This window comes from Stylophora pistillata, chromosome 1, assembly GCF_964205215.1.
Source record: "Stylophora pistillata chromosome 1, jaStyPist1.2, whole genome shotgun sequence".
In the NCBI taxonomy this organism is placed as follows: Eukaryota; Metazoa; Cnidaria; class Anthozoa; order Scleractinia; family Pocilloporidae; genus Stylophora; species Stylophora pistillata.
Window position 1 is genome coordinate 25751652 of NC_142519.1, and position 23191 is coordinate 25774842.

The 23191-nt window shown below is 39.1% G+C and overlaps 2 protein-coding genes across 6 annotated transcripts; one reads left to right on the forward strand and one right to left on the reverse strand.

The window, feature by feature from the left end:
- The first annotated feature begins 1884 nt into the window (after positions 1 to 1884).
- Positions 1885 to 22505, forward strand: LOC148741816 (uncharacterized). Of its 3 annotated transcripts, XM_088746850.1 has the most exons (11): positions 1885 to 2276; positions 4817 to 4928; positions 16855 to 18060; positions 18355 to 18632; positions 18916 to 19005; positions 19187 to 19306; positions 19438 to 19582; positions 19850 to 19982; positions 20540 to 20664; positions 21131 to 21247; positions 21782 to 22505. In XM_088746850.1, the coding sequence occupies exons 3-11, from the start codon at positions 16911 to 16913 to the stop codon at positions 21889 to 21891; spliced, it is 2268 nt and encodes a 755-aa protein (XP_088602976.1). In that variant the 5' UTR covers positions 1885 to 2276; positions 4817 to 4928; positions 16855 to 16910; the 3' UTR covers positions 21892 to 22505. The 3 variants fall into 3 exon arrangements, with proteins under 3 accessions (XP_088602976.1, XP_088602974.1, XP_088602975.1); XM_088746848.1 differs by lacking the exon at positions 4817 to 4928 and having other exon boundaries at positions 2031 to 2276; XM_088746849.1 differs by lacking the exons at positions 1885 to 2276; positions 4817 to 4928 and adding an exon at positions 14313 to 14494.
- Positions 6738 to 13329, reverse strand: LOC148741817 (uncharacterized). 3 transcript variants are annotated; one of them, XM_088746846.1, is made up of 2 exons: positions 12333 to 13329; positions 6738 to 12219 (listed from the first exon to the last, which is right to left on the reverse strand). In XM_088746846.1, the coding sequence occupies exon 2, from the start codon at positions 12067 to 12069 to the stop codon at positions 7663 to 7665; it is 4407 nt and encodes a 1468-aa protein (XP_088602972.1). In that variant the 5' UTR covers positions 12070 to 12219; positions 12333 to 13329; the 3' UTR covers positions 6738 to 7662. The 3 variants fall into 3 exon arrangements, with proteins under 3 accessions (XP_088602972.1, XP_088602973.1, XP_088602971.1); XM_088746847.1 differs by having other exon boundaries at positions 6738 to 9595; positions 10250 to 13329; XM_088746845.1 differs by having other exon boundaries at positions 6738 to 8088; positions 8233 to 13329.
- Positions 22506 to 23191: the final 686 nt, after the last annotated feature.

Here is a 23191-nt window from a genome sequence, read left to right on the forward strand (position 1 = left end):
AAAAGCTTTAGCTACAATGGCGCCACATTATGGAACAGTTTACCACGCGATATAAGGAACACAGAGTCTCTGGGGTTATTTAAACGTAAGATCAATGACATTTTTTAAGTCTAACGCACGGCATTCACGGAAAACAGCTTTAGTGTTATAGTATGTAGTTTTAATTTTAAATATCTTAGCGTATGTGATAAGTATTTTTATAGGCTGATGAATTGATCGTGTCTAAATAAAGATTACAATACAATACAATACGTTTTTAAGGTCATCAAATGCGGAAGAAAGTTAAAAACGTTGACGTAAAAGCTCCATTCCCACAAAGCTGAGTCACCATTTCTCAAATTTTTACGAACAATGTGTACACTTAAGAATCGTCGTGGTGGTTTCGTCTGCGTGTTTTTTTTTTTTTTTTTATTATTGTCTTTACAAATCTACTCGGATGCGGTTGTTTTGATATTGATGCAGTTATGTCATTGTGACACAAGCGTACACAGTCCACGAAACATAGCCTTGACATTAAATAGAGAGAAATGTTTTTTAAGTTCGAAGGGAACATGATTCTCACTTTTGAGCTAAAGGTCGTGCACGCATGGTGAAAGCTTTTTTAAAAAGGCTAAAACAGATCTAAAAAGACGGAACGTACGCCGAGAGATAACGGAAGAGTAAATTGTTACTTTTTTTTTCCTTGTCCTGTCTGAGTTCAAACCCTCAGTGAATCAGACATGATTCCTGGTTTTTCGTGCCAAGGCAAGGAAGCCTCCAGACTTCCGGTCGCGATTTTTTACTTGCTGAATATGAACACAGTTGATATTGCTCCACACCACAATTTATCGACATTTTTCGCGCTCCCCACATCCTAGTTTTGTGGTCGTATTCCGCAAACCTCTGCCCGTTATCTCACAACTCATTAAAGTTATATTTAAAATAAATATAAATATAAAACAAGTAGGAAGTTTAGTAACAGCGGCGCAACCCTTTGGAACACCTTGCTCTGTAACATTAGAGAGTCTGGTTCATGAAATCAATTTAAACGTCTTCTCTAGAAAAGTTTTTGAATAAGGCATTCATGGAAGTCAGGTTTTCTAATTAGCATACTGTAAGATAATATAATGTTAGGATAAGGATTTTTAGGTTTTAGGATGTTAGTCCGTTTTAGAATTTACTGTACCTGGTGAATTTTTTTACCGTATATAAATAAATGTATTAGAATGAACTATTATAAAATGCCGTTTATGAGCAACACGTTATATAGCATTCTGTCTACCTTTAACCAGGACCTTTGTATCGATTTGACTGATAAGTTGAAGTAAGAGAAAGGGATACACAAAGTTTGGTATGGTTTAGCTAGAATACATAGGCATGTGTCGAATTCAAACGATTTGTACACCTCAGAATACTTCCTGTCATTTTACAAAGCCGGCATCCTAGCGTTTAGGATTATTTGGATATACTTGCATCCGTTGCCGAGAAACTCAAGCCCAAAGATGTCTCTTCCTTTAATGGTTAATACACAGTTTATCAACTAGAAATGCGTTTAAAACTCAGAAAACGAGAAATAAAATTACTAGGGAGAGATGAATTCTATTTTATTGTTTTGTCAACTTGAAATGATGGTAACACTGACTTTCGTGGCTGTTAAATAAACATCTTCAAGTTAAAGAACTGATCTGAATCTATCGATTAATTCGTCTTTCTTAGAATTTACCTCCCAAAAAAGAGAAAATTGGGCCAAACTCGATCACCCTGGATGATTAATTAAAGGGACTAGCGATTGAAGCCTTTGAGCCTCTTTTTCATCTGCTTTGGCCAGTGATTTCTCGTTTCGTCTTTCTGAGCTCTAGATATTGTCAGGGATTTAATCCATCAAGAAACAATCAAATAACCCTAAGTTAAGTTTGTTTTTTCCTCGTTCATGAGATCGTGTACAGGAAGGCACTAATGGCTGTTTTTGCTTTCGCAAAATGACGAAAAAATCCTACACTCAATGACATCAATTGGTGAAACGAGTTGATTGACGTCTAAGGTTTTTTTCATTGACAAATGTTCCCTAAGGCAACGAATAGCAAGGAAGGTGCGTGGTAAACTCTCCTGACGATTAATTCAGCTGACTCAATGAGAGACAAGTATATAAGTAGTACCCGCTTGTTTGACAAATTCACTTTGATTCGCTGATCGAGTTGAGATTGAACCTGCTTAGCACAAGAACTGAACCATGGGCGCTTCCTCCAGTATGTCTGCTATATCCATCACCCAATATTTCATCATCCTCCTTTACACAGGTAAGCCTCCAACCAAGGTTTAGGAGCTATCTTCTTAAACCATCAAAACCCATTTACAAACCCTTACTCGTAGCTAACGCAAGCTCCAATCACGTATTCGTCGCACGGATTTCAGCGAAACAATGGCAAAGATAAAACCAGTCATAACTTCATCATTCGCGTTTTCCGCGCTTCAAGCAGCTTTCCCTACACGGTTTCTTTGAATTATCATCTGTTCTGTGTTTTCCCTCTTCATTCTGATCGGCTGTTGCACATTATACGTGTGAAAAAGCTTTAAATACCACTATGATAATTATGTAATGATATCTGAAAAGTTAGATAGCGGTTTGAAGTTTAAGGGTGAAGGATTTAAGTTGACAAAGGTCAACGAGACAGCGGGAGTTTCGGAAGGCGAAATATGGCAAAAGGGAAATGTTCGAAAAAAAGGCAATTCAATTTTTTCCTTTAATTAAAAACTTAACATGGGCATCCTGTCCAACCATCCAACATAAACTTTAACATTATTAAAACCCCCTAAACCTCAGTAAAATGGATATGTAATTGCAAAAGTTTGATAAAAAATTCACTACAGCCCATTGCGAAAAGAGAATAAATCGACCTAATCGAACGCTGAGGTATGACGAATGCAGAATTGGTTAATTACGCAATAAGAAAAAAAAACCCTCACACTGGCACACAAAAGAGCGAGCCAACATCAAAACTGTGTGGTTTGTTCTTAAACGAGGTGTTTGGGATAAGGGGGAATCGATCAAAGGCTGACGCAAATCCCTGATAACGTTACGCAAGTAACAACCGAAAACTTTATCTGAAAAATTAAGTTATCATGATTGACAGAGATCATGGCAATGCTAGTCTCGACCTGGAAATTTATTTAAGCAAATTGCAAAAGGAAATCTTGAAGTCTATTGATTACAACTAGAAAAAAAAAAAAAAAAAAAAAAAAAAAAAAAAAAAAGCAGAAAATTATCAGGCCTGGGGCCCTTTCCCTGACAATTGAAGTTTATCAAACCTCTCGATTTGAATATACAGCCTGAACATAATTGACCTCGCGATTTGAATATACAGCCTGAACATAATTGACGTAGTTGCTTCAAACAGAGTTTTTCGTTTTGCTTAATTGTCATAATAAATCATTGTTAGATATTAAATAATTCTTCAATTCCTTGTAACGAAACTCTTCAGAGATCAATCGTGATCGCTGCAAAGAGTTCTTTTTTATTATCATCAACGATCTGGTTTTTTTTTAAGTACCAAGTCAGGAGAGAATTCTCAACGGGCTGGAAATGAACTCCTCCTCCTGTACACAACCATTTGGTTCACATCAAGTTGTACCAAAGGAATATACAGATACAAACATAGGCATCTTTCCTAACAAATCACCTTTGCGGATGCTGATGCTAGAAAAAAACATCACATACGTTAAAGAAAAGTAATGCAGCTGAAAATTCTGGTGACTTACAAACTAAGCTTTCAAGTTGGACTGTTAACTATCACCGTTTCTTCGGTCTTTCAGTGGAAACGGTATGTGCACAATGAACAGGGCTAAGACTTTCAAGGCTGTCAGAATTTCATTCGGCCGAGTGACGTTTTCGCTTAAAAAAGCGAGGACGGAATGATTGAATGGATCAACGCGCAACGTTACGGCTCATAAACTGCTTTTAGATAAGAAACGGCAAATAATAATCATATATTGACGCTCAGCCTGTGACAAAGGGGCTCTCGAGAGGACCTTGAGGCATTCTTTCCTTCAATAGACTTTACTCGATACTTTTTGTGACACTTTCGACTAGAAGGTCGACGACAAAGCAGGAAATAATGGGAAAAGTCTTAGAGCCAATACGAAGAAATAAGTACCAATTTAAAATAAACAACAATCACCAAAATTGCTGTTCTTTCATCATTAAAACCGCGCGGCTAATTTGTATCTTCACGCACGATCAGTTACTTTCAACAAACTAATGAAAGATGTCAATCAGGGTGCGTCACCATTTTAAATCACCTGATGTGTGTTTACTTTAAACACGTTTCCAGCGTTAGCCCTTCCTCAGAGCGAAACTGATATGTTAACACAAATAGGGTAACGGTAGAACAGCAAATAAACAAATTGCCAACGTAATGCCATAGTTTCGTATCCGACAACCCAGGTCTTTCAGGCGTACAATGTAATTTTTTGGCACAGTATATCAGCATTGTATAAGACTGGCCTTAGTTATGTCTGTATGTAATATATCGTATGTTGGATACAAATGCAAGTTTCGTATCCTGTGTTGGTACAGTGATCAGATCCACTGGAATTTTTTTGAAATAACAGTTCTCGTTTATTATCCAAGTATTCAATGCATATCTGAAAAATACAACAGTGTACACATTCAGAATTAAACCGTTTTATCAGTTATGGCTAGATGTGTGTTCATGCACGCTTCACGCGGGCCCAAATTAAACCCCGTCGAATTCCGAATTGTTTTTTAAGCTTCTGTTTCTGCAAATTTCCTTAATCGCGTTTCATTTTATATTTTCCAGTTAGTTTTTTTTTGTTGCAGCAAGGTGAATCATTACCTTTGAGAATTGCTCGATCTGGATTCCTGAACTCCGTTCAAGCCTTTACAACTTCATTGAAAATTCAAGTAAAATCGACAACAACCCTGACTAATAGTAAGTGATATTTTCGAACCCTCAAGCGAAGTAGAGAGCTGAAGCAAGTTTTAGATTCATCAATAGATAGAACGCAAACTGATCTAATGCATGGGTAAATTTAACTATTTCTTAATTCAAATCATTGAAATTGATCGATCAAACCAGGTACCAACTTGGCCTACCATATAAATATTCGTGAATATGCGGAAAATAATTACGACGCTTTAGTGTATATTTTATTTTTAACAAAGCTGACTCACTTTCCTTCACCTCCTTTGAACAAAGAAAAAACGGTAAAACGTGCTACATTGGTCAAATAAACTCGCAGAATGCGGCCAATTTTGACATCTATGAACAATTCGTGGATGACATGAGTAGCGTGCTTGATCGAGACACAGTCCACTAAACACGAGCATAGCTTCACAAGGATAGCAAGGCAACCAAACCGACTCTAACATTTTGTTACAAAAAATATCGTTACATATAAAATTTTTAAGCATTTGTAGTCAGCATGCTAGCCGGTTGTTCAAAAGACTGACTTGCGTAAAAGAGGAGACGGTGCCGAGTTAGACGACAGTCGGAAATCCAAAAACGTGATCGCGAAACAGTGACGTCAGTCAAAAGAACAATTCGTGAAGCGTATAATCTCATCATTTTATTTGATTTACGAGACTTATGTGTTTCATACGTACTTTTCTTTTGTCAATGATTTGAGGCACATTTGCCTCCCGCAACAAATAGGAACAATTTATCCCTCTAGTTTCCTTGCCTCATTCAGTTATGCGAAATCATTGCCGGTGCTTTTCACATTGAGTGGACCATATTCCGTCGGCCTTTCAGTATTTGAATGGGACACTCATTGACCACTTTCATAAATGGCTGCGGATTAATATTCTTTTGTTTAAATTTAAATTAGCCCTCTGGCCTCGTTCTCCAGTACAAAATTCAAAAGAATACATTATCTCAAGCGATGCTAGTAGGGCTAATTTAAATTTAAACAAAAGAATATTTATACGGTAGCCATTTATGAAAGTGGTCTATACTTTGGTTAAACGGGAGCATTTTAGTGTCACTCGTTCTCTCTGTCTCTCCATTTAAATTCTCTTTCTCACAAAACCTGTAACAGGAACTTTCGTCATTTTTCAAGAAACGAAATGATAGCTCTATTTCTTGTTACAATATCTTCCCTCCTTCAAGCCTTTCCATTTCAGTGACAAATTACAGGAAACTGCTCTAGCAAAAAAACCGCATGACAGTATTTATTTCTTTACTTGACAGAAGTCTGGAATATCTTTAATTCATACATAGCTTCAGGCATAAATATGAAAGATAGCCTTGAAATTCAGTTTTTTAATGTTTAACATAGCGTTGGAGCGCGTTTACTATGATAAAAAATTAAATCGCAAACCTGCAGACCTGGCCCTACGAAACGCTTGATATTTCACCCTAAGTAGGCTTGCTTGTGGTTCAAAGAGTGGCTTCAAGTAGGCCCGGTTTAAGGGGAAGATCACGCGAACTCCCGAGGGACTTGTTTACTGCTGAGATAAAATTCAGTTGAACGCTTCCTCAAACTGAAATAAATGCCGTGTCTTTGGGAACTCAGTCTAGGAATAGTTGTGTTTCGATGAATATTGATGGACTGTTTCTAGAGACGGACTGATCTATGAAAAAAAAAAAAAAAAGAAAAAAGAAAGAAAAGAAGAAGTTTTGGTAAAAAACATTGAAAATATGTGACGAATCCGCGCCACAAAGGTGGGTGCCCCCTAACACAAACAAAACACAGAACATAAACGAGCCCGAGAACACACGCCACAATACAACTAAACGTAGGCCTAGAGATATTTATTATGCTAATTACAACAATAAAGCGACTAACAATAACGATAATACAATGATCTAATTAATTTACAGGAATACGCTAACTTAAACTACAGTACACTAAAACTATTTACAAGATTATTACTATTAAGATAAAAAAAAGGTTTTTTTTTTTTAGTTCAGTTCGGTTGGGTTTCACCTTACGCCCGTGTTCTTATCTTGTCCCCAAATCACCACGCTCCACCAACAAACGACTGACAAACCAAATTCACAATTCACAAACCGAACTCACGTTTAACCCAGCTAAACGTAGAAGTTTCCAACCTCACGTAATTCGGTCTTCGCTCAGATCTTTCTTGACTCAGTTGTCTTCACTGGCTTACTGTCTAACAGAAGATAATCTTCTCCTTTTCCTTCAAGTTCTGCGCTTTAATTTCTTCGGCCAGCTTCTCGGCACACATGTGCTCCCCGACAAATGGATCTTTTGTCGTGTAAAGGAACGGTTTTGCTGAATGACTCTTCAGTGATTAAAACGTGCTCTGATCCGAACGAGTCTTGGTAACTTTCAAACCTTCACCGCCGGTGACCTTCTCTCAAAACAAAACCACCCCGTATCAAACCACCCAAATCCTTAAATACACATGGACGCAAGGTGTCCGAAAAGAATGAAGAAAACTATTTGATATACACAATAAAGGTTAATTACACAACAGTTTACACAAGTGAAGAATAAAAATTACGTAACAGATACAAATAATCACGAACTACACTGATCCTAAGAGAATACAAAAAAATAATTTACATTTAATAAATAAATTCCTAACACTTCCATGACACCTCCCCCCTTAAATAGCTATTTTTTGGGGACATGGAAACACAAAAATAGTGCTTAATTAAAGATTACATTAATATACTGTAGAGCAATATGAGGTATTTACGCCCTACTAAGGGCATCTACGTTACAATTTTGCTTACCACTCTTATGTTCTATTTTCATGTCGTACTCCTGTAAGGTAATGCTCCACCTTAATAGTTTCCTACTCTTGTCGCGAACCTGATTTAACCACACAAGGGGATTGTGATCCGTTTGCAGCTTAAAAGGGCGGCCATATAAATAATAGCGAAATAGCTCAACAGCCCAAACAATTCCTAAACATTCTTTTTCTGTGGTAGACAACTTTTCCTCTCTAGGCTGTAACTTTCTACTAGCATATGCTATGGGGTGTTCCTCCCCGTCCTGATCTTTCTGACTTAAGATGGCCCCAAGACCTCTATTTGACGCATCTACTTGCAAAATGAACTCGTCATTCCAGTGTGGTGGCCTCAAAACAGGGGGAGTCTGCATTGCAACTTTCAAATCCTGAAAAGCTGATTCATGATTAGTACTCCATTGAACCTTAGAGGGATTTTTACCCTTAGTGAGGTCGGTAAGGACAGCAGCCCGTTCCGAAAAATTTGGGATAAATTTCCTATAATACCCGATTAAGCCAAGAAAAGATCTTACCTGCTTCTTAGTTTCTGGTCTGGGATATTCTTTAATGGCTTGAACCAAAGCTGTGCGGGGCTGAATTCTATCACCTCCAACTCTGTGACCAACAAAATCGACCGTTGACATCGCGATCTTACATTTGGACGGCCTAGCATTCAGTTTGCACTCTCGTAAACGTTGTAAAACCTGTTGGAGCTCAAAAAGGTGTTGGGGAAAAGATGTTGACGTGTCAACCTCGACATCATCAATGTAGGCATCTGCAAAATCTAACCCCTGCAAGACTTTCTCAGACATCATCCTCTGAAAGGATGCTGGAGCTGTTTTCATACCAAATGGCATAACTAAGAACTCATACAAGCCTTTGGTAGTAATAAATGCGGACTTTTCGATGGTAGAGGTCTCCAAGGGAATCTGCCAGTAACCTTTTGTGAGATCAATTGTACTAATGTACTTAGCAGAGGCAATCTTCTCAATCATACGTTCCATGGAGGGAATAGGATAAGCATCCATCTTTGTGACAGAATTCATTTTTCTGTAATCAACACACAGTCGTATTGTACCATCTGGTTTGGGAACAATGACAACAGGGGCCGCCCATGGACTAGTAGAATGGCGTATTATGCCCATTTCCAGCATATTTTCAATCTCTTTGTTAACCTCCTCCTCAAGTTTTTGAGGGACCTTATAAGGGGCGCACCTAATGGGTGGGGAATCACCCGTGTCGATTTTATGCACCGCTACATTGGTTAAATTTGGTTTTCCTGAAAATACATCAGAATACTCATGTAGCAAGTTTTTTACCTGTCGTCTTTGATCTTCCGTCAAATTATCAGAGATCACTACATCTTTACAAGTCTCATCGTGACCAAATGGGAAAACGTTGCTTTCGTGCGGCAGTGGCATCTCTGGGGACTCCGCCATTACTAAAGCAGCCATTTCATCACGGCTCTGCCATTTGCTAAGCAAATTAATGTGATAAGTGCGATGCTGTTTGTACATCTTGCCTGTATCAAGCTCATAATTCAATCCGTCCTCTAGTGCTCTAGTGACTTTGAAGGGTCCTTGCCATCTCATTTCTAATTTACTCCCAGGGGTGGGAAGCAAAACTAAGGCTTTGTCTCCAACTTCTAAGTGTCGTTTTGAACTATGAATATCATACAACCGTTTCTGCTTACCTTGGGCTTGCTTCAAGTTTTCTTGAACAACTTGTTGCATCGTTGCAAGTCTTCTTCGGATCTCAAGGACATGAGTTATCAGATTGTCTTCTAACGATGATCCTTCCGACCAAGTCTCCTTGATAACGGCGAGGGGTCCTCTCACCGTATGTCCATAAAGTAATTCAAAGGGCGAGTAACCAGTGGACTCACAAGGAATCTCTCTATAAGCAAAGAGTAAGTATGGGAGATACTTGTCCCAGGTTTGAACCCGCTCTCGAACAAACTTCCTCAGCATACTCTTTAAAGTGCCGTTGAAACGCTCCACTAACCCATTTGCCTGGGGGTGGTACACTGATGTCTTAATCTTAGTTATGCCTAATTGCTCATACAGCTGGGCCATAAGCTTACTCATGAAATTGGAGCCCTGGTCAGACACTATCTTATCGGGGATACCCACCCTAGAGAAATACTGAATCAATGCATCTGCGACCGCTTTTGAGCTCGTTGACCGTAAAGGAATGGCCTCTGGGTACCGTGTAGCATAATCTACGATTGTTAAAATGTACCTGTAACCCGTTGTTGTCCTGGGTAATTCTCCTACAATGTCGATGGCAATTTTCTTAAAGGGTTCAGTAACAATATCTACAGGCCTCAAGGGTGCCCTTTTTGACTTCAGCTTCCTGGCTACCACCTGACATTGCGGGCAAGTTGCGCAATATTTGCGAACATCAAAGCTTAGACCAGGCCAGAAAAAATGTGCGGTTATGCGTTCAACTGTCTTCTTGCTACCCATATGACCTGACAAGGGGATTGTGTGACCAACACGCAGGATTTCATTCCTATAGGATTCTGGTACTACAATTCGATCAACAAACCTTGTTCCATTATGTTCTTCGGGAAGATATTTACGGTGCATCAGGAGGTCGTTAGTGAAGAAGTACCCATCCGATTCTTGTGGTGCCATTTTGGATGCTTCCTTGCGTACTTTCTCGAGAGTCACGTCTGACTTCTGATCCGCTATCAGCTGGTTTCTGTCTCTATCTAGGATGTTTACTGGATGTTTAACTTTACTAGGTTCTATTATCAAAGTATCACTCTCAGGATTCTTCTTACTTGTCTCTTCCTGTGCCATGCCCTCAAATAACCTTTGCAAATCTCCTTCCTCTGGAGCTTCAGGCTTTATTTCTTTCTTCGCTAAACTCTTGACGGCGAGTGAATTTTCCCTGTCAATTAGCTCGTCTGCTTTCAATTGGGCTTCTTGTAATGCTTTCTGTCTCCTAGTCATCACGAAGGCCTCATCTCCACCAATGTCATCAGCTAGAACATTTCTCTCCCATTGGTCCAAAACATTTTGTCTCGACAGTGTTCTTCCAAAAGACGACCTGCCAAGTAAGCAATCTACGGGTAGCCTCTCCAACACTCCTACTAATTCTATGTGTTTACCTTCTTTGCTGTCAAATTCAACGTTTGCAAGTGGGACTGTAAGACGTTCTCCCGCAGCTGTTAATACTGTGATATTCTCCCCTGTGAAGGCTGTATTGTTTACATATCTTTTCTGGACTAGAGTCCTAGTACAACCAGAATCAATGACCATTTCTGCAATTTTCCCGTTTATTTTACCTCTAACATTGCAAGGAGGGAACTGAGATTGTTCTGACGTTAGGGGTGTCATACACAGGAGGTATCCCTGTGAAGGCTTCCCACGGCCCTTTCCACAGTTGAACGACATGTGACCTGGTTTACCACATCTGTAACATTTAATTTCAGGCCTCGTGGTTCTACGGGCTGGAGGGGAGGATGGTTTGGAGGGTCTTACATGGTATTGGTCTTGTTTCTGTTCAGACAATAAGTTATCCGCCTTAACATCTGGCCTCTTCTTTTTCCCAAATTTCTCATAACTAGCGGTTGACATATACTTACCATCAACAAGTGGCCCTTTCCTAGATTGAACATGTAAATTAGCAAGGTTGCCAAGTTCTTCAGCAGTTTTGGGCTTTTGCTCCTTTAACCAAGCTCTAAGCTCAGGACTTACCGCATCAAGAAGTCGCTCCATCAATACCTGTTCAATTATCTTATCCGCATCACCAGTAGCCTCGGCAACAGCTATCCAGCGGCTGAGATACCTTCGGGTTCTGTTTCCCCACTGGACGAAGTCCTCGTCGGGCTTTTTCTCTGAGGTTCGAAACCTATATCTATAGTGATCTGCGGTTAACTGGTAGGCTTTAATAATGCTTGCCTTACTCTCGTGGTAATCCTGGCATGCAGGGTCTGGGATTTCTAAATAAATAGACTTAGCCTTTTCAGTGAGCTTGGGTACTAAATTACCAACCCATTCCCCCTCGGGTAAGAATTGCGCCCTTGCAGTCATTTCAAAAATCCGGAAAAAATCATCTATATCTTCACTCTCCCTCATTTCCCTGATTTTGATAAACTTGGGCCTTTTAACCTCATTGTCACTTACCTGTTTCCTTTCAAACTCCCTTATAGCAAATTCTTCCTTTTCAGCTCTAAGGTTTCTGAGTCTCTCCTCCTCTCGTACCAAACGCCTTTCTTCTTCTTGGGCTTTTTGAGTTTCAAACTCCCTTCTCTCCCTCTCTAATTCCCTTTCAGCCTGACGCCTTTCTCTCTCCACCTCCCTTTCTAACTCCCTCATTTCTCTGTGTTCCTGACTAATTCTCTTCCGCAGTTCTAACATCTGCAGCTCACGCTCTTGTAACTGTAATCTCTGCTCAAAACTAAGACCAGTCTCCAAAGTTTCCTCCGCAAGGTTTTCTTCTGGTGCATCGAAACTCTGACCTATGCGATCTGAAGTTCTGAGTTTGCTCGCTAAAGTCTTAACACCATCCTTAGGAGAAAAATGAATACCTCGTTTGATAGCCTCAGCTCTAAGATCTTTAAGGACCCAGGAATCATAGCCGATCGCTGCAGTAGCCATATTAAATAATCGTATACTATTACCTTGCGTGTCTCCTGTTGAGCTGTTTATGTAAACTGTTAAGGAGCGATCCCACTCCTGACACCAAAAATATGTGACGAATCCGCGCCACAAAGGTGGGTGCCCCCTAACACAAACAAAACACAGAACATAAACGAGCCCGAGAACACACGCCACAATACAACTAAACGTAGGCCTAGAGATATTTATTATGCTAATTACAACAATAAAGCGACTAACAATAACGATAATACAATGATCTAATTAATTTACAGGAATACGCTAACTTAAACTACAGTACACTAAAACTATTTACAAGATTATTACTATTAAGATAAAAAAAAGGTTTTTTTTTTTTAGTTCAGTTCGGTTGGGTTTCACCTTACGCCCGTGTTCTTATCTTGTCCCCAAATCACCACGCTCCACCAACAAACGACTGACAAACCAAATTCACAATTCACAAACCGAACTCACGTTTAACCCAGCTAAACGTAGAAGTTTCCAACCTCACGTAATTCGGTCTTCGCTCAGATCTTTCTTGACTCAGTTGTCTTCACTGGCTTACTGTCTAACAGAAGATAATCTTCTCCTTTTCCTTCAAGTTCTGCGCTTTAATTTCTTCGGCCAGCTTCTCGGCACACATGTGCTCCCCGACAAATGGATCTTTTGTCGTGTAAAGGAACGGTTTTGCTGAATGACTCTTCAGTGATTAAAACGTGCTCTGATCCGAACGAGTCTTGGTAACTTTCAAACCTTCACCGCCGGTGACCTTCTCTCAAAACAAAACCACCCCGTATCAAACCACCCAAATCCTTAAATACACATGGACGCAAGGTGCCCGAAAAGAATGAAGAAAACTATTTGATATACACAATAAAGGTTAATTACACAACAGTTTACACAAGTGAAGAATAAAAATTACGTAACAGATACAAATAATCACGAACTACACTGATCCTAAGAGAATACAAAAAAATAATTTACATTTAATAAATAAATTCCTAACACTTCCATGACAAACTGGAAAAATCTCACTAATTGACAAAATGAATATGCTCAGAAATTAATTCTCTCATTTACGTCAAGCCCTTCAAATCTCATAAATTGGCATTTCCAATTGGGTGATACTTTAAACATTGGACCGCTTTCAATTCAAAGAAGCTGCAGGAAAGCGAAATTTGTTGAATAGGCTAATTAAACAGAAGTAAAAATAAAACATGATCTGTCGTTTGTTCATTGCCGGAGACTTATTTGCCTATAGTTTTCGTGAATATTGGACTTTTCCCTGTTAGAGTTGAAAAACAAACCCTAAACCGTGATTTCCTTGACAGTCTATGTCTTTTGCTTCGATTTTAACACTCATTTTTATATCCCTGGGCACTTTGCTACAAGATTAAGTGATACTTTCATAATGCTTCAAATATTGCGCAAATATTTTAGTTCTGTAGAGTGCTTGGGTTAAGTCTGATGGTGATACTGCTTAGATGGTGCAAATGGTTAGTCAGTCTTTTTTTTTATCAAGTTTCCTGGGTAATTTATTCGGTTGCTTAAATCTCAAGGTTTTTCTCATATAAGAATGTTGAAACCCCTATCAGATAACTATTCCATGGCGGTAGCTCATCACAGTTTTCACTATTTTCTTGGCTGAGTTGGCACGTCTACTGAAGAGTTATATTTGCGGTCATACTGACTCTCCCCTGCAATCTTGACGAAAAAGATTACTTCATTAAGAAATGAAGGATGTCCATCTATAGTCTATTACAAGTCAATACGGGAAACTTTCAATCAATATGTACATTGTCGTAGCTTTTTCAAGTTTCATACACGACACACATTAATTTCGTTTCACTAACGCAATTCAGCTTCAGCATTGCCGGAAAAATTAATGCGCTAAAAAAAGCCGTATGACGTAACTTTTAGGCATTACAAAGGAAATGGCAATTTACTTTTTAATGGTAATTACCCCCTCAAGGTAAAAAATTTCCCAGCTTTGTTCAATCTGAAATAATAATTAGCAAACGGCTCAAAAGCAGTGCACTCTCTCACGTCAAAAGCAGTTAATTTGAGGACGCAAAAGCTGATGAACCTGCAAACTTTCTAGCTTCATTGTACCACAAGCCCCAATTGAGTTCCACTATGCCTTTTACATTGATAACGACGTATCTGATCGTACTTTTGTCCACTGGTGAGTACACCTTATCATCAAATTTATTCTCGCTTTTACACAATGGTGGATACGTTTTTTTTTTGTTTTGTTTTTGTTTTGATTTGTTTTTTGTTTTTTTTCAATTTTCCTCTGCTTTTCTGCGGTTATGCTTTCTTGGTAACCAGCGTGTTCTTGTCTCAACTTGTCGAAAGACACAAAAGGCGGGAAGTTAGCAGAGCCTATGGCGGAGCGACAGAATATTCACCAACACTAACCTTTGCCCAATTTGGGATCCAAAAAGGGTTTAATTTAAGAAATAGGTATAGGCTCTCACTATTAAGCTTTCTTCATTTGAATTCCATTCATTCCAGTTACGAAAAAAAGATTATGCAAGTACAGCGTGTTAAAGTAGTTCAAAAACCATTTCCAGAAAGTTATGCCCTTTTTACCGCTCCATTTAAATCGACAGGTTACTCAATAAGTTAGTTAAAAACAATCAGTGAGAGATAGAAGAGACTTATCTAAAATTCACGACACTAAATGTGCACTACAGTTGAGGCAGTGTTTTCAAAACTGATTACACTCTAGAAGTTTTTAGCGATTGTTTGCCGTAGGTATATATATTTAGACGTAGAGCGTTATAATCAAACTTCTTTCGGACTCAATATAACACAAGTTTTAACAAGATATATTTTTTTTAGCTTGCAGATGAGTATTTTGATCATTTTGTCATTACTAAAATGCTTTAAAAAATACTTACATCCAGTCAATCGTTCAGCAAAGTCTTAGACGACATGAGGTTAATCTTTTGTAAAATTGGGATCCGTTCCCAATCAGATCTGGCTTTGATTTATTCCATACGATCATTTTGTACTCAGCGTCAGCCTAAAAGTTCCTGCTATAAAGAAATTGATCTAACATATGCAAATATGCACCTTGGGGTTACTTTTGTTTCATCTGTACTTGAACAGCGAAATTTGCATACTGTACTGTTTTAACACGGAAATGCTGACCTCGCAGACTTAAAGACAAAAAGAAACACTTGAAACCCTTATCAGTGAAACAAGAAAGCAAATTATTTCGTTTGCATATGCATTTCGTTTTTTATATCGTGATATATCTAGTCAGATGATTTAGGAATTAGTGTGAATGCCTTGTGATTGAGCATCTTTTGCAAAGGACGTAAATATAGGCTTTCGCGCCCTTTGTCACGGCATAGGAATTTCTTTCTTTCGGGGAAGCTGACCGGAAACGTTTGCAGTTAAGAAGCTCCACTATTTTTTTTTCTCTAATTTGAATATAATCTAGAAGCTCGAGATGTTTCAATCATTCTCTAATCAATTACAAAACTCCTTCGGATCGAGCAGACTTTATCATGTTCATGAGAGTTTTATGGCCGGACTACGTCTTCCTTCCACAGGAAAAAATTCAAGATAGAGTCTGTCAAGGCGAATAACTTTTGTTTGTCCGGTATTTTAGAATGGTTCCCATTTAATGACTCCTTGAGGTCGAGTTCAAACAAACTAATCAGTGGTGCGATTGATCATAGTCTTGCCTGATACACGTTCTCTAAATTACCTTATATCTTGTAATTGGTAGAGTTAAGCATGATTATTGGCGGTCATAAAAACTGTTGGTCGTCCTTCCTCGTCTATTTGGGGCTCATTTATTTATTTATATATTAACTCATTAATTCATATCCATTAACCATTTAGTTACATATGTCTATCTATTAACTACATAATCATTCTTTACATTTCTCTTGCTAAAAGGACAGGATCAGACACGATACTATAAACTGATTAATTATCTGTCACAAAATTGAAATTCTTTTGCGTAAAGTTCTTTCGGAAGCCAGAGACCCCCACCGAGGAACACTCATTATTCAAAATAGAGAAATAATATTGACAACAACTATTTTTCCCCCACGGACCGACAACGATAACTCATTACCCTCTACCTTTCACCTCTATTTCGCGTGCAGGGATGAACTTAACTCAGACGAGGCCGCGTGATAATCGCGCTCCACAAAGCCACTTTCATCGTTGACAAACAACAAACCGTTTAGAATGATCAATCAGCATGTATGGATTTGGGTCTTTCAGTAAACGATACTTACGACTGATAACATCCTAAAAAAAGTATGCGTAGATGTATGAGTTTCTATGACAGAAAAAAGACTAAAAGTCAACAACACGTTTCTTCTTTTCCAAGCCTTTTCTGACATCATAGATCTGACGGTGTTTTTGAGTTAGAAATTAGATCGATTTCGGCATGTTAAAAAATACATAGGAACAATCCAGACAAAACCCGAGCATAACTGAAATATATTCAACACACAAAATGAAAACATTGTTGATTAGTGTACTAGATTATTTAAAATACTATTTGCTTTACAGGATGTATCCTTCAGTCTGCAGTGGCCTCTGAACATCAGCTTAAAGCGGTTTTCAGTATGAGCGGAATAAAAGGTTACGTGATATTTTCGCCATCACAACATGAAGGCTCAACAAGTGTCACGGTTAACTTAACAGGCATTGACGAGACTCTAGCATGGCGCATTCATGAACTGCCTATGATCTACGACGGTAATGCGGCTATGAGCTGCAGTGGATCTGCATTGGGAGCTGTCTTCGATCCTAGAATGGCCATGGAAGCCGGAGACTACAACAGTTCGTGCAGTTTACAAAGTGCAGCAAGGTTTAGAGCATGCGCAATTGGAGACCTGACGGGATTACTTGGATATCTTGACCCTGATTCAACACAGCAAAATTTCACAAACCTAAGTTTGATCATTCCTATAAAAGGTCCACACAGCATTCTGGGTAGGACACTTGTGTTATACAGCGGTGAAACACCCAAAGCATGCGCCCTCATTACTCCAACAAGGCCCATGTTAACAGCTGTAGCTGCTTTCAAGGCTCCTGTAGCGGGTGTTGTGTACTTGAGACAAGCAGATGTAAACTCGGACACTAATGTCTATGTCAATCTATTCTACGTCAATGACGCCACATCCGAAGAGGTATTTACTTGGAAAATTCAAGATTCAGCTTCTTGTGGAACGGTAAGCGCCACATTCAACCCTTATGGCACAGATAACAGCAACTGCAGCCAGATGATGCACAACTATTGTTCCATTGGCGATTTGACGTCCAAACATGGCAACATCACACTATCTATGGCGACGAAGAACCAATCCAAAACCAAGGCTGCCCTTATAGACTCCAACCTTCCCCTTAGTGGTGCTAAAGGTGTTATCGGTAAAGTAATTGCCTTGTTCTCCAGGAGTGACACGCTGAAGCCTTTCGCCTGCGCCAAAATCATGAAAGTGAAACCAAAGGTTGTCAGAGCTTCGTTCGATCCAAACATCCATGATGGTGTAGGAGGATATCTTAGGATTACTCAGCCGTCTCCTTTTGATCCTTCCATAACAGAAGTCAACCTTACTGGTCTAAGAAAAGAGTCCCAGGGATATCACGTGCACAACTATCCCAGTCCATGGCAGATGCAGTACACCGGTATGGAATCTTGTGCTGGAGGATACCTGGGTGGCCACTGGAATCCCTTTGGTATTAACACTAGTTCCAGTCCGCCTCCAGGAATTGGTATGTTTTACTTCGACTCATTCTATACTTCAGCATGCTTATCGCGGTAATTACCCGGCATCATATTGTGTTCACGTTACTAGATTCTTCAGCTATGTTTTAATAATAACTTTAGAATTTCAGTGTATTTCATTATTTACTCTATTGTTTGGTAACTGCCAAAATATTGCCTCCTTAAGGTTTACAACGTACCTTCTGTTTATGTCAGGTTTGTGTATTTTTGTAATAGACAATATCCTAACCACCCACAAAGCACACTCATCAATTTTCTTTCTCCACTAACCTAACTCCTAGGCACCAATGATGAATACGAGATCGGAGACCTGAGTGGAAAATACGGATCGCTATTAAACTTGACGAGTTACGAAGGAGAACACATTGACTTCAATCTGCCATTATTTGGGAAAAACAGCATCCACGGCCGTTCTATTGTAATCCACAAAATGAAGACGATGGGAGGCTTGAGATGGGTGTGTGCCGATGTGCGCCAGGTAATGGAAGGGGACAACATGTTTGCAATGAAAACAAAGATAACTTTCACAGGGCCTGCTCTTAAAGGATACATACTATTGGTAAGTCATTTCTTCAAAAAATAATAAATATTTAAGAATCATTTTTTGCGGCTCTACACTCTCGTTTTCAGCAAGAGAATACGACGGCACAAGTATCCTAGTCTATCCTCCTATGTCTACAATAAAACTGCATGCTATCCAGGAACCAGTTCACCTGGAAAGAACAGCCAATCAGACATTTCACAAACGGTTCTTTCATTGAATGCTATGTCAGCCTATCATTTTTACAAATCTCGGTTTTATCCCAATAATAACAAGCACAACTTCCATTGCTTCCATTCAGATCCAATACAAGGAGAATGACAACACTATGATGCCAGAGGAAACCTCAATTTACGTTGATCTCAAATACGTTTCAAACTCCAGCCAAAAGGTATATCTTGATACATACAGATATCATTTGATTCATTCGCTGATGAGTATTCACAATGCAACCAACTTATTTCCCTGATTTTCAAGAACAATGACTTGAAGGAATTTCAAATTGTAGCTGCAATGTTGAAATCTTATCAAGCCTCAGATTAACATGGCTGATTGTTTCTTTTACTAATCAGAGCCTGAATCACAAGTGGCACGTCCATGTAAAGCCTGAAGGGGGTGACACTTATGCAGCCATGGGTGAAAGGTGTAAAAGTTTGGGAGGACATTACAACCCTTATGAAGTAGATTTGAAAGTAAGTATATTTGTCAAAGACAGCATTTCTAAACAGTAGCATCTCAGATCAGAAGTTCACTTAATGGCTAAATAGTTCCCAAATCAGTACTCAAGTAACAAAGTATTTCCTTCTTCTTTCCCATTTTCCAGGGAACTTACAAGTCAACATGCTTCTCTAGTAATATGCTGAGGTGTGAAGTCGGCGACCTTTCCGGCAAACATGCGATGCTGAACGTTGGAACAGGACAGAGTTTCTACACCGATCCTGACCTTCCCTTATTTGGAGAAATGTCAGGTAAAAAACCATACTTTTCACAATTTAAAAAGAGACTTGGCTTTGAGTTATCAAACCAGCATGAGTCAAACCTGGCAAAATTCTATCGATTTTAGTTTTTCTGTTTCAGAAACTGAACAAATTAAAGCGTGAGAACGCGAAACTGGTTTTCCTTTAGAGTGCGCCTTCAACCTCTTTGCCTTCTGTCCGAAAAACTATATTCAATGAGGAACCCCTCAAATGACAAAAACGATCTCTTAACTAGTAAGGTCTATATTTCATTCATAGTTATTGGTCGTGGAGTTGTGGTACATGCAGAAGACGCTGGGACTGCCCGCTTGGCTTGTGCTTCCATTACACCAGTTCCTTCGTTGTACATTGAGAAAACACTGAAGTACGTCAAGGGAGCTAAATTTTCCAAGTAAGGCGAAAGTATGCATTGGGATTAAATACCAAACATCCTCAGCTCAGTGATATAAAATCAAAGCTTTTTTTTTTCTTTCCACGCATTTTCTTGAAAAACACATGATGAGTATGCACAGTAAAAACTAAGCGTTTCGACAAATAACACTTTATCACTTGCGAATCACGAAAGTGGTCTGGGTCAAAAGATCATGGAACGGTGAAAACTAGGGAAAAATAAATTAAATGACAAAATAAATATAAAGGTTAACTAAAGACTACGGACAAAAATTTACTCACATTGTGTACCATATGGAGTAGAAGAAGACGCTTTCCCGAACAATTTTAATGCAGCCTTCAAAGACACGTGTGAGAAACTCTGGCATTTTGGTCATGTGACCAAGAAACAGAATTATGTAAGAGGGCACAAGGTGTCCTAAAGCAAAACAACCTAAAAAACAACCACAACGTAACCAAAAAAAAAGCCACATCCTAGTTTTAGACTAAACAACACAGACTTTGTCTCATTCAACAGGAAAGAAGTGAAATGAAAGGTTTCCTTTGCTTTTTCCTCAGAGTCACCTTCACAAAGACAATTAGCGCTGCACTTAAAATCCCATCATGGCGGTTGTTTTATATCCGAACAGAGGGCAGTCAAGTTCAAGACTGTGTCACAGTCAAATTTGGGATCATTGGAAATGGTAAGAACTTGAGTGAGACTTTTGACTGAATAGATTTCTCTGCTGCCTTTGAATTTCTTCTGAGTCCGTTCGTTCTTCTTACCTGTCTTATTCTAAAGCATACATCATCCATGATACGTTTGCTACATCTTGATCAACCCTTTTACACGCAATATATCGCTTGTAATTTTCCTTACTGTCCGCAATGCAATTCTTGTGTTGCTAGTTGAGAGAATTTGGTATTGGATTAACTAGTAATCCCCTTATTACTGATCTTAATTTTTATATTCTCAATACTTGTGTGCTTGATATTGTAAGAAGAAATTATCTCTTGATCACTCATGGGAGTTACAGGGTTAAAGATTGAGAAAGTGTTTACTAATAACCCTGGAGAGCTGATTGTTCCTGAAAGATGCCTGAATGGAGAAAAGTTTAAAAGTTCATGTTTAAAAGAATTAATACTTTCTCTTTTCTTCATTAATTATAGAGAGACAAGTCAGTGAACCATCCCAAACTTTTGACTTCATTATGGAACGCTCTCCAGCAAAACTAGGAGAATTTCGGCCAACAAAGAGTTGTAATGTCCCCACAAGTAACCCTACAGGTAAGGAACATCAATGATTTGCCTTTAACTAAACCACTCAAGAAACTACTCTCATAAAGCATGGGGCCCCAGCTAGAAGGAAACAGTGGTTGACCTTACAAGAGAAATAAACACCAGATGCCCTTCTCTCACTTTATCGGCCAAAACCGAGGTTAACGCAGTCATGATGTATAATAACGTTCTAAATGAGAATGTTTTCTCCAGAGTATCCCCCTCATCATCTAATTCTACCCTCAACAATTCAGTCAGATTCTTTATCATCCCTCCTTGGTCCAACTGCTGTTTTATCACACCTTCAACCTTCCCTTCTGATGAATCTGTCTCTTAATTAAGCTGTTTGCTGAATGATATAGAAATGTTGCAATGAGAAGTTAAATGCTAATACATTTTTGAAGTTAAAAGGTTACATATATATCATGGTTTGGATCTGCTTTTCAAATACTCTGTACATAGATCCAAGCATGAGGATTATGAAGGAGCCTAAGTAGTAGCAGAAAAGTGGCGGACCCAATATAATTATGCTTTTTTTTTTAGTTTCTGATGGACTCACACCTACAACAAGTGGAACACCTATCAATGGCATGAAAATATTTCTGATGCTTGGCTTGATTTTACTGGCAGCACATGCAAATCTAAGAGCATGAATTTCAGTGAAGTGCCATGATTACGGCATCTCCTATCCAAAGGTCACCACAACAATAAGACCATCCAGCTTCAGCTGGTGGGAAGAGGACAATTGTTATCAATCAAGCGATTAATCAAGCGACATGAAAGCCAATTACTTGAAATCGTTACAAAGTAACCAGGTTGGGGAAGGCTAAGGCCGGGAGATGGAGATTGTAGTGCCGCTGTGAAAAAAATGAGAAAAAGAATTTATTGAGCCACGTCTGTTGCATCGAGCATTGAGTGGATGTTCGACATGAAAGCCAAATCACTCAATTGAACACAATTCAACGCGCTCTGTGCTAAGTTGTTCCTTCTGACCTGTTTGAGGTTATACGTGTTTCGGGTTTTTTCCACATCAAGGGAAAAATAAAAACTGAGGCGAAAATTCATCTTGGCGACCTGTAAAATCAAATGAATCTATTTGATTTATGGAAATCATTTTACCGCTGTGTTTATTGTAAAAGCAAATGTGTCTGTACAAGTGTACAGTTATCATGAAAAATGGAAATGCAAAATGAAATCTTTTCCTTAATTATGAACCCATTTTCTCCACATAAAGTCATAATCTGATTAAACTTGTTCACACCGACCACTCACGATATTTTCCCAGTTGATTTTAACGTAGTCCGCCTCCCGGTTGGCTCAATTGATTAGAGCGCCGGATTGTATTGTGCGGGAGGTCGAGGGTTCGAGCCCCGGCCGGACCGATACTCATGGTCTTAAAATAAGCGAGGAGAATTTGCAACCTTTCTATAATCAAGAAATGGATAGATATTCTAGTCTTCTCGGATAAGGACGAATAAACCGTAGGCCCCGTCTCCTTCAGGGTTAGGGGTAGGTGACGTTAATTTCCCACGCACGAGATTACTGTGTGGTGGATGTCCTCCCCTGGGGTGGGATGGGTGGGTGTTGGTCCTGAAAAGCACCCATGGGGAGTGGTCAACTAACGTTTGTATGTATGTATGTCCGCTGACCACTACGTATGTATGCATGTATGTATGTATGTCCGCTGACCAGTAGTCATCCCTGTCACGTCGATTCTGTTCATGGAAAAATCCGATGGCGTATCCTAACTCGTGAGTGATTGATCCTTGCACACAGGGAGGATCCCTTTAACAATTTTAAAACCATATTCTGATTTGAACATTTTACTTTTCTTCAAAACTTATCAGTCAGGGTTACAGAAGTTAATTCATAGTGTTGCGGGTAATTTCGTTGTTTCCGTAAATTGAGAGTTATGATCTTCAAACTGCAGTTCCTTCAAATATGAAGCAAGGA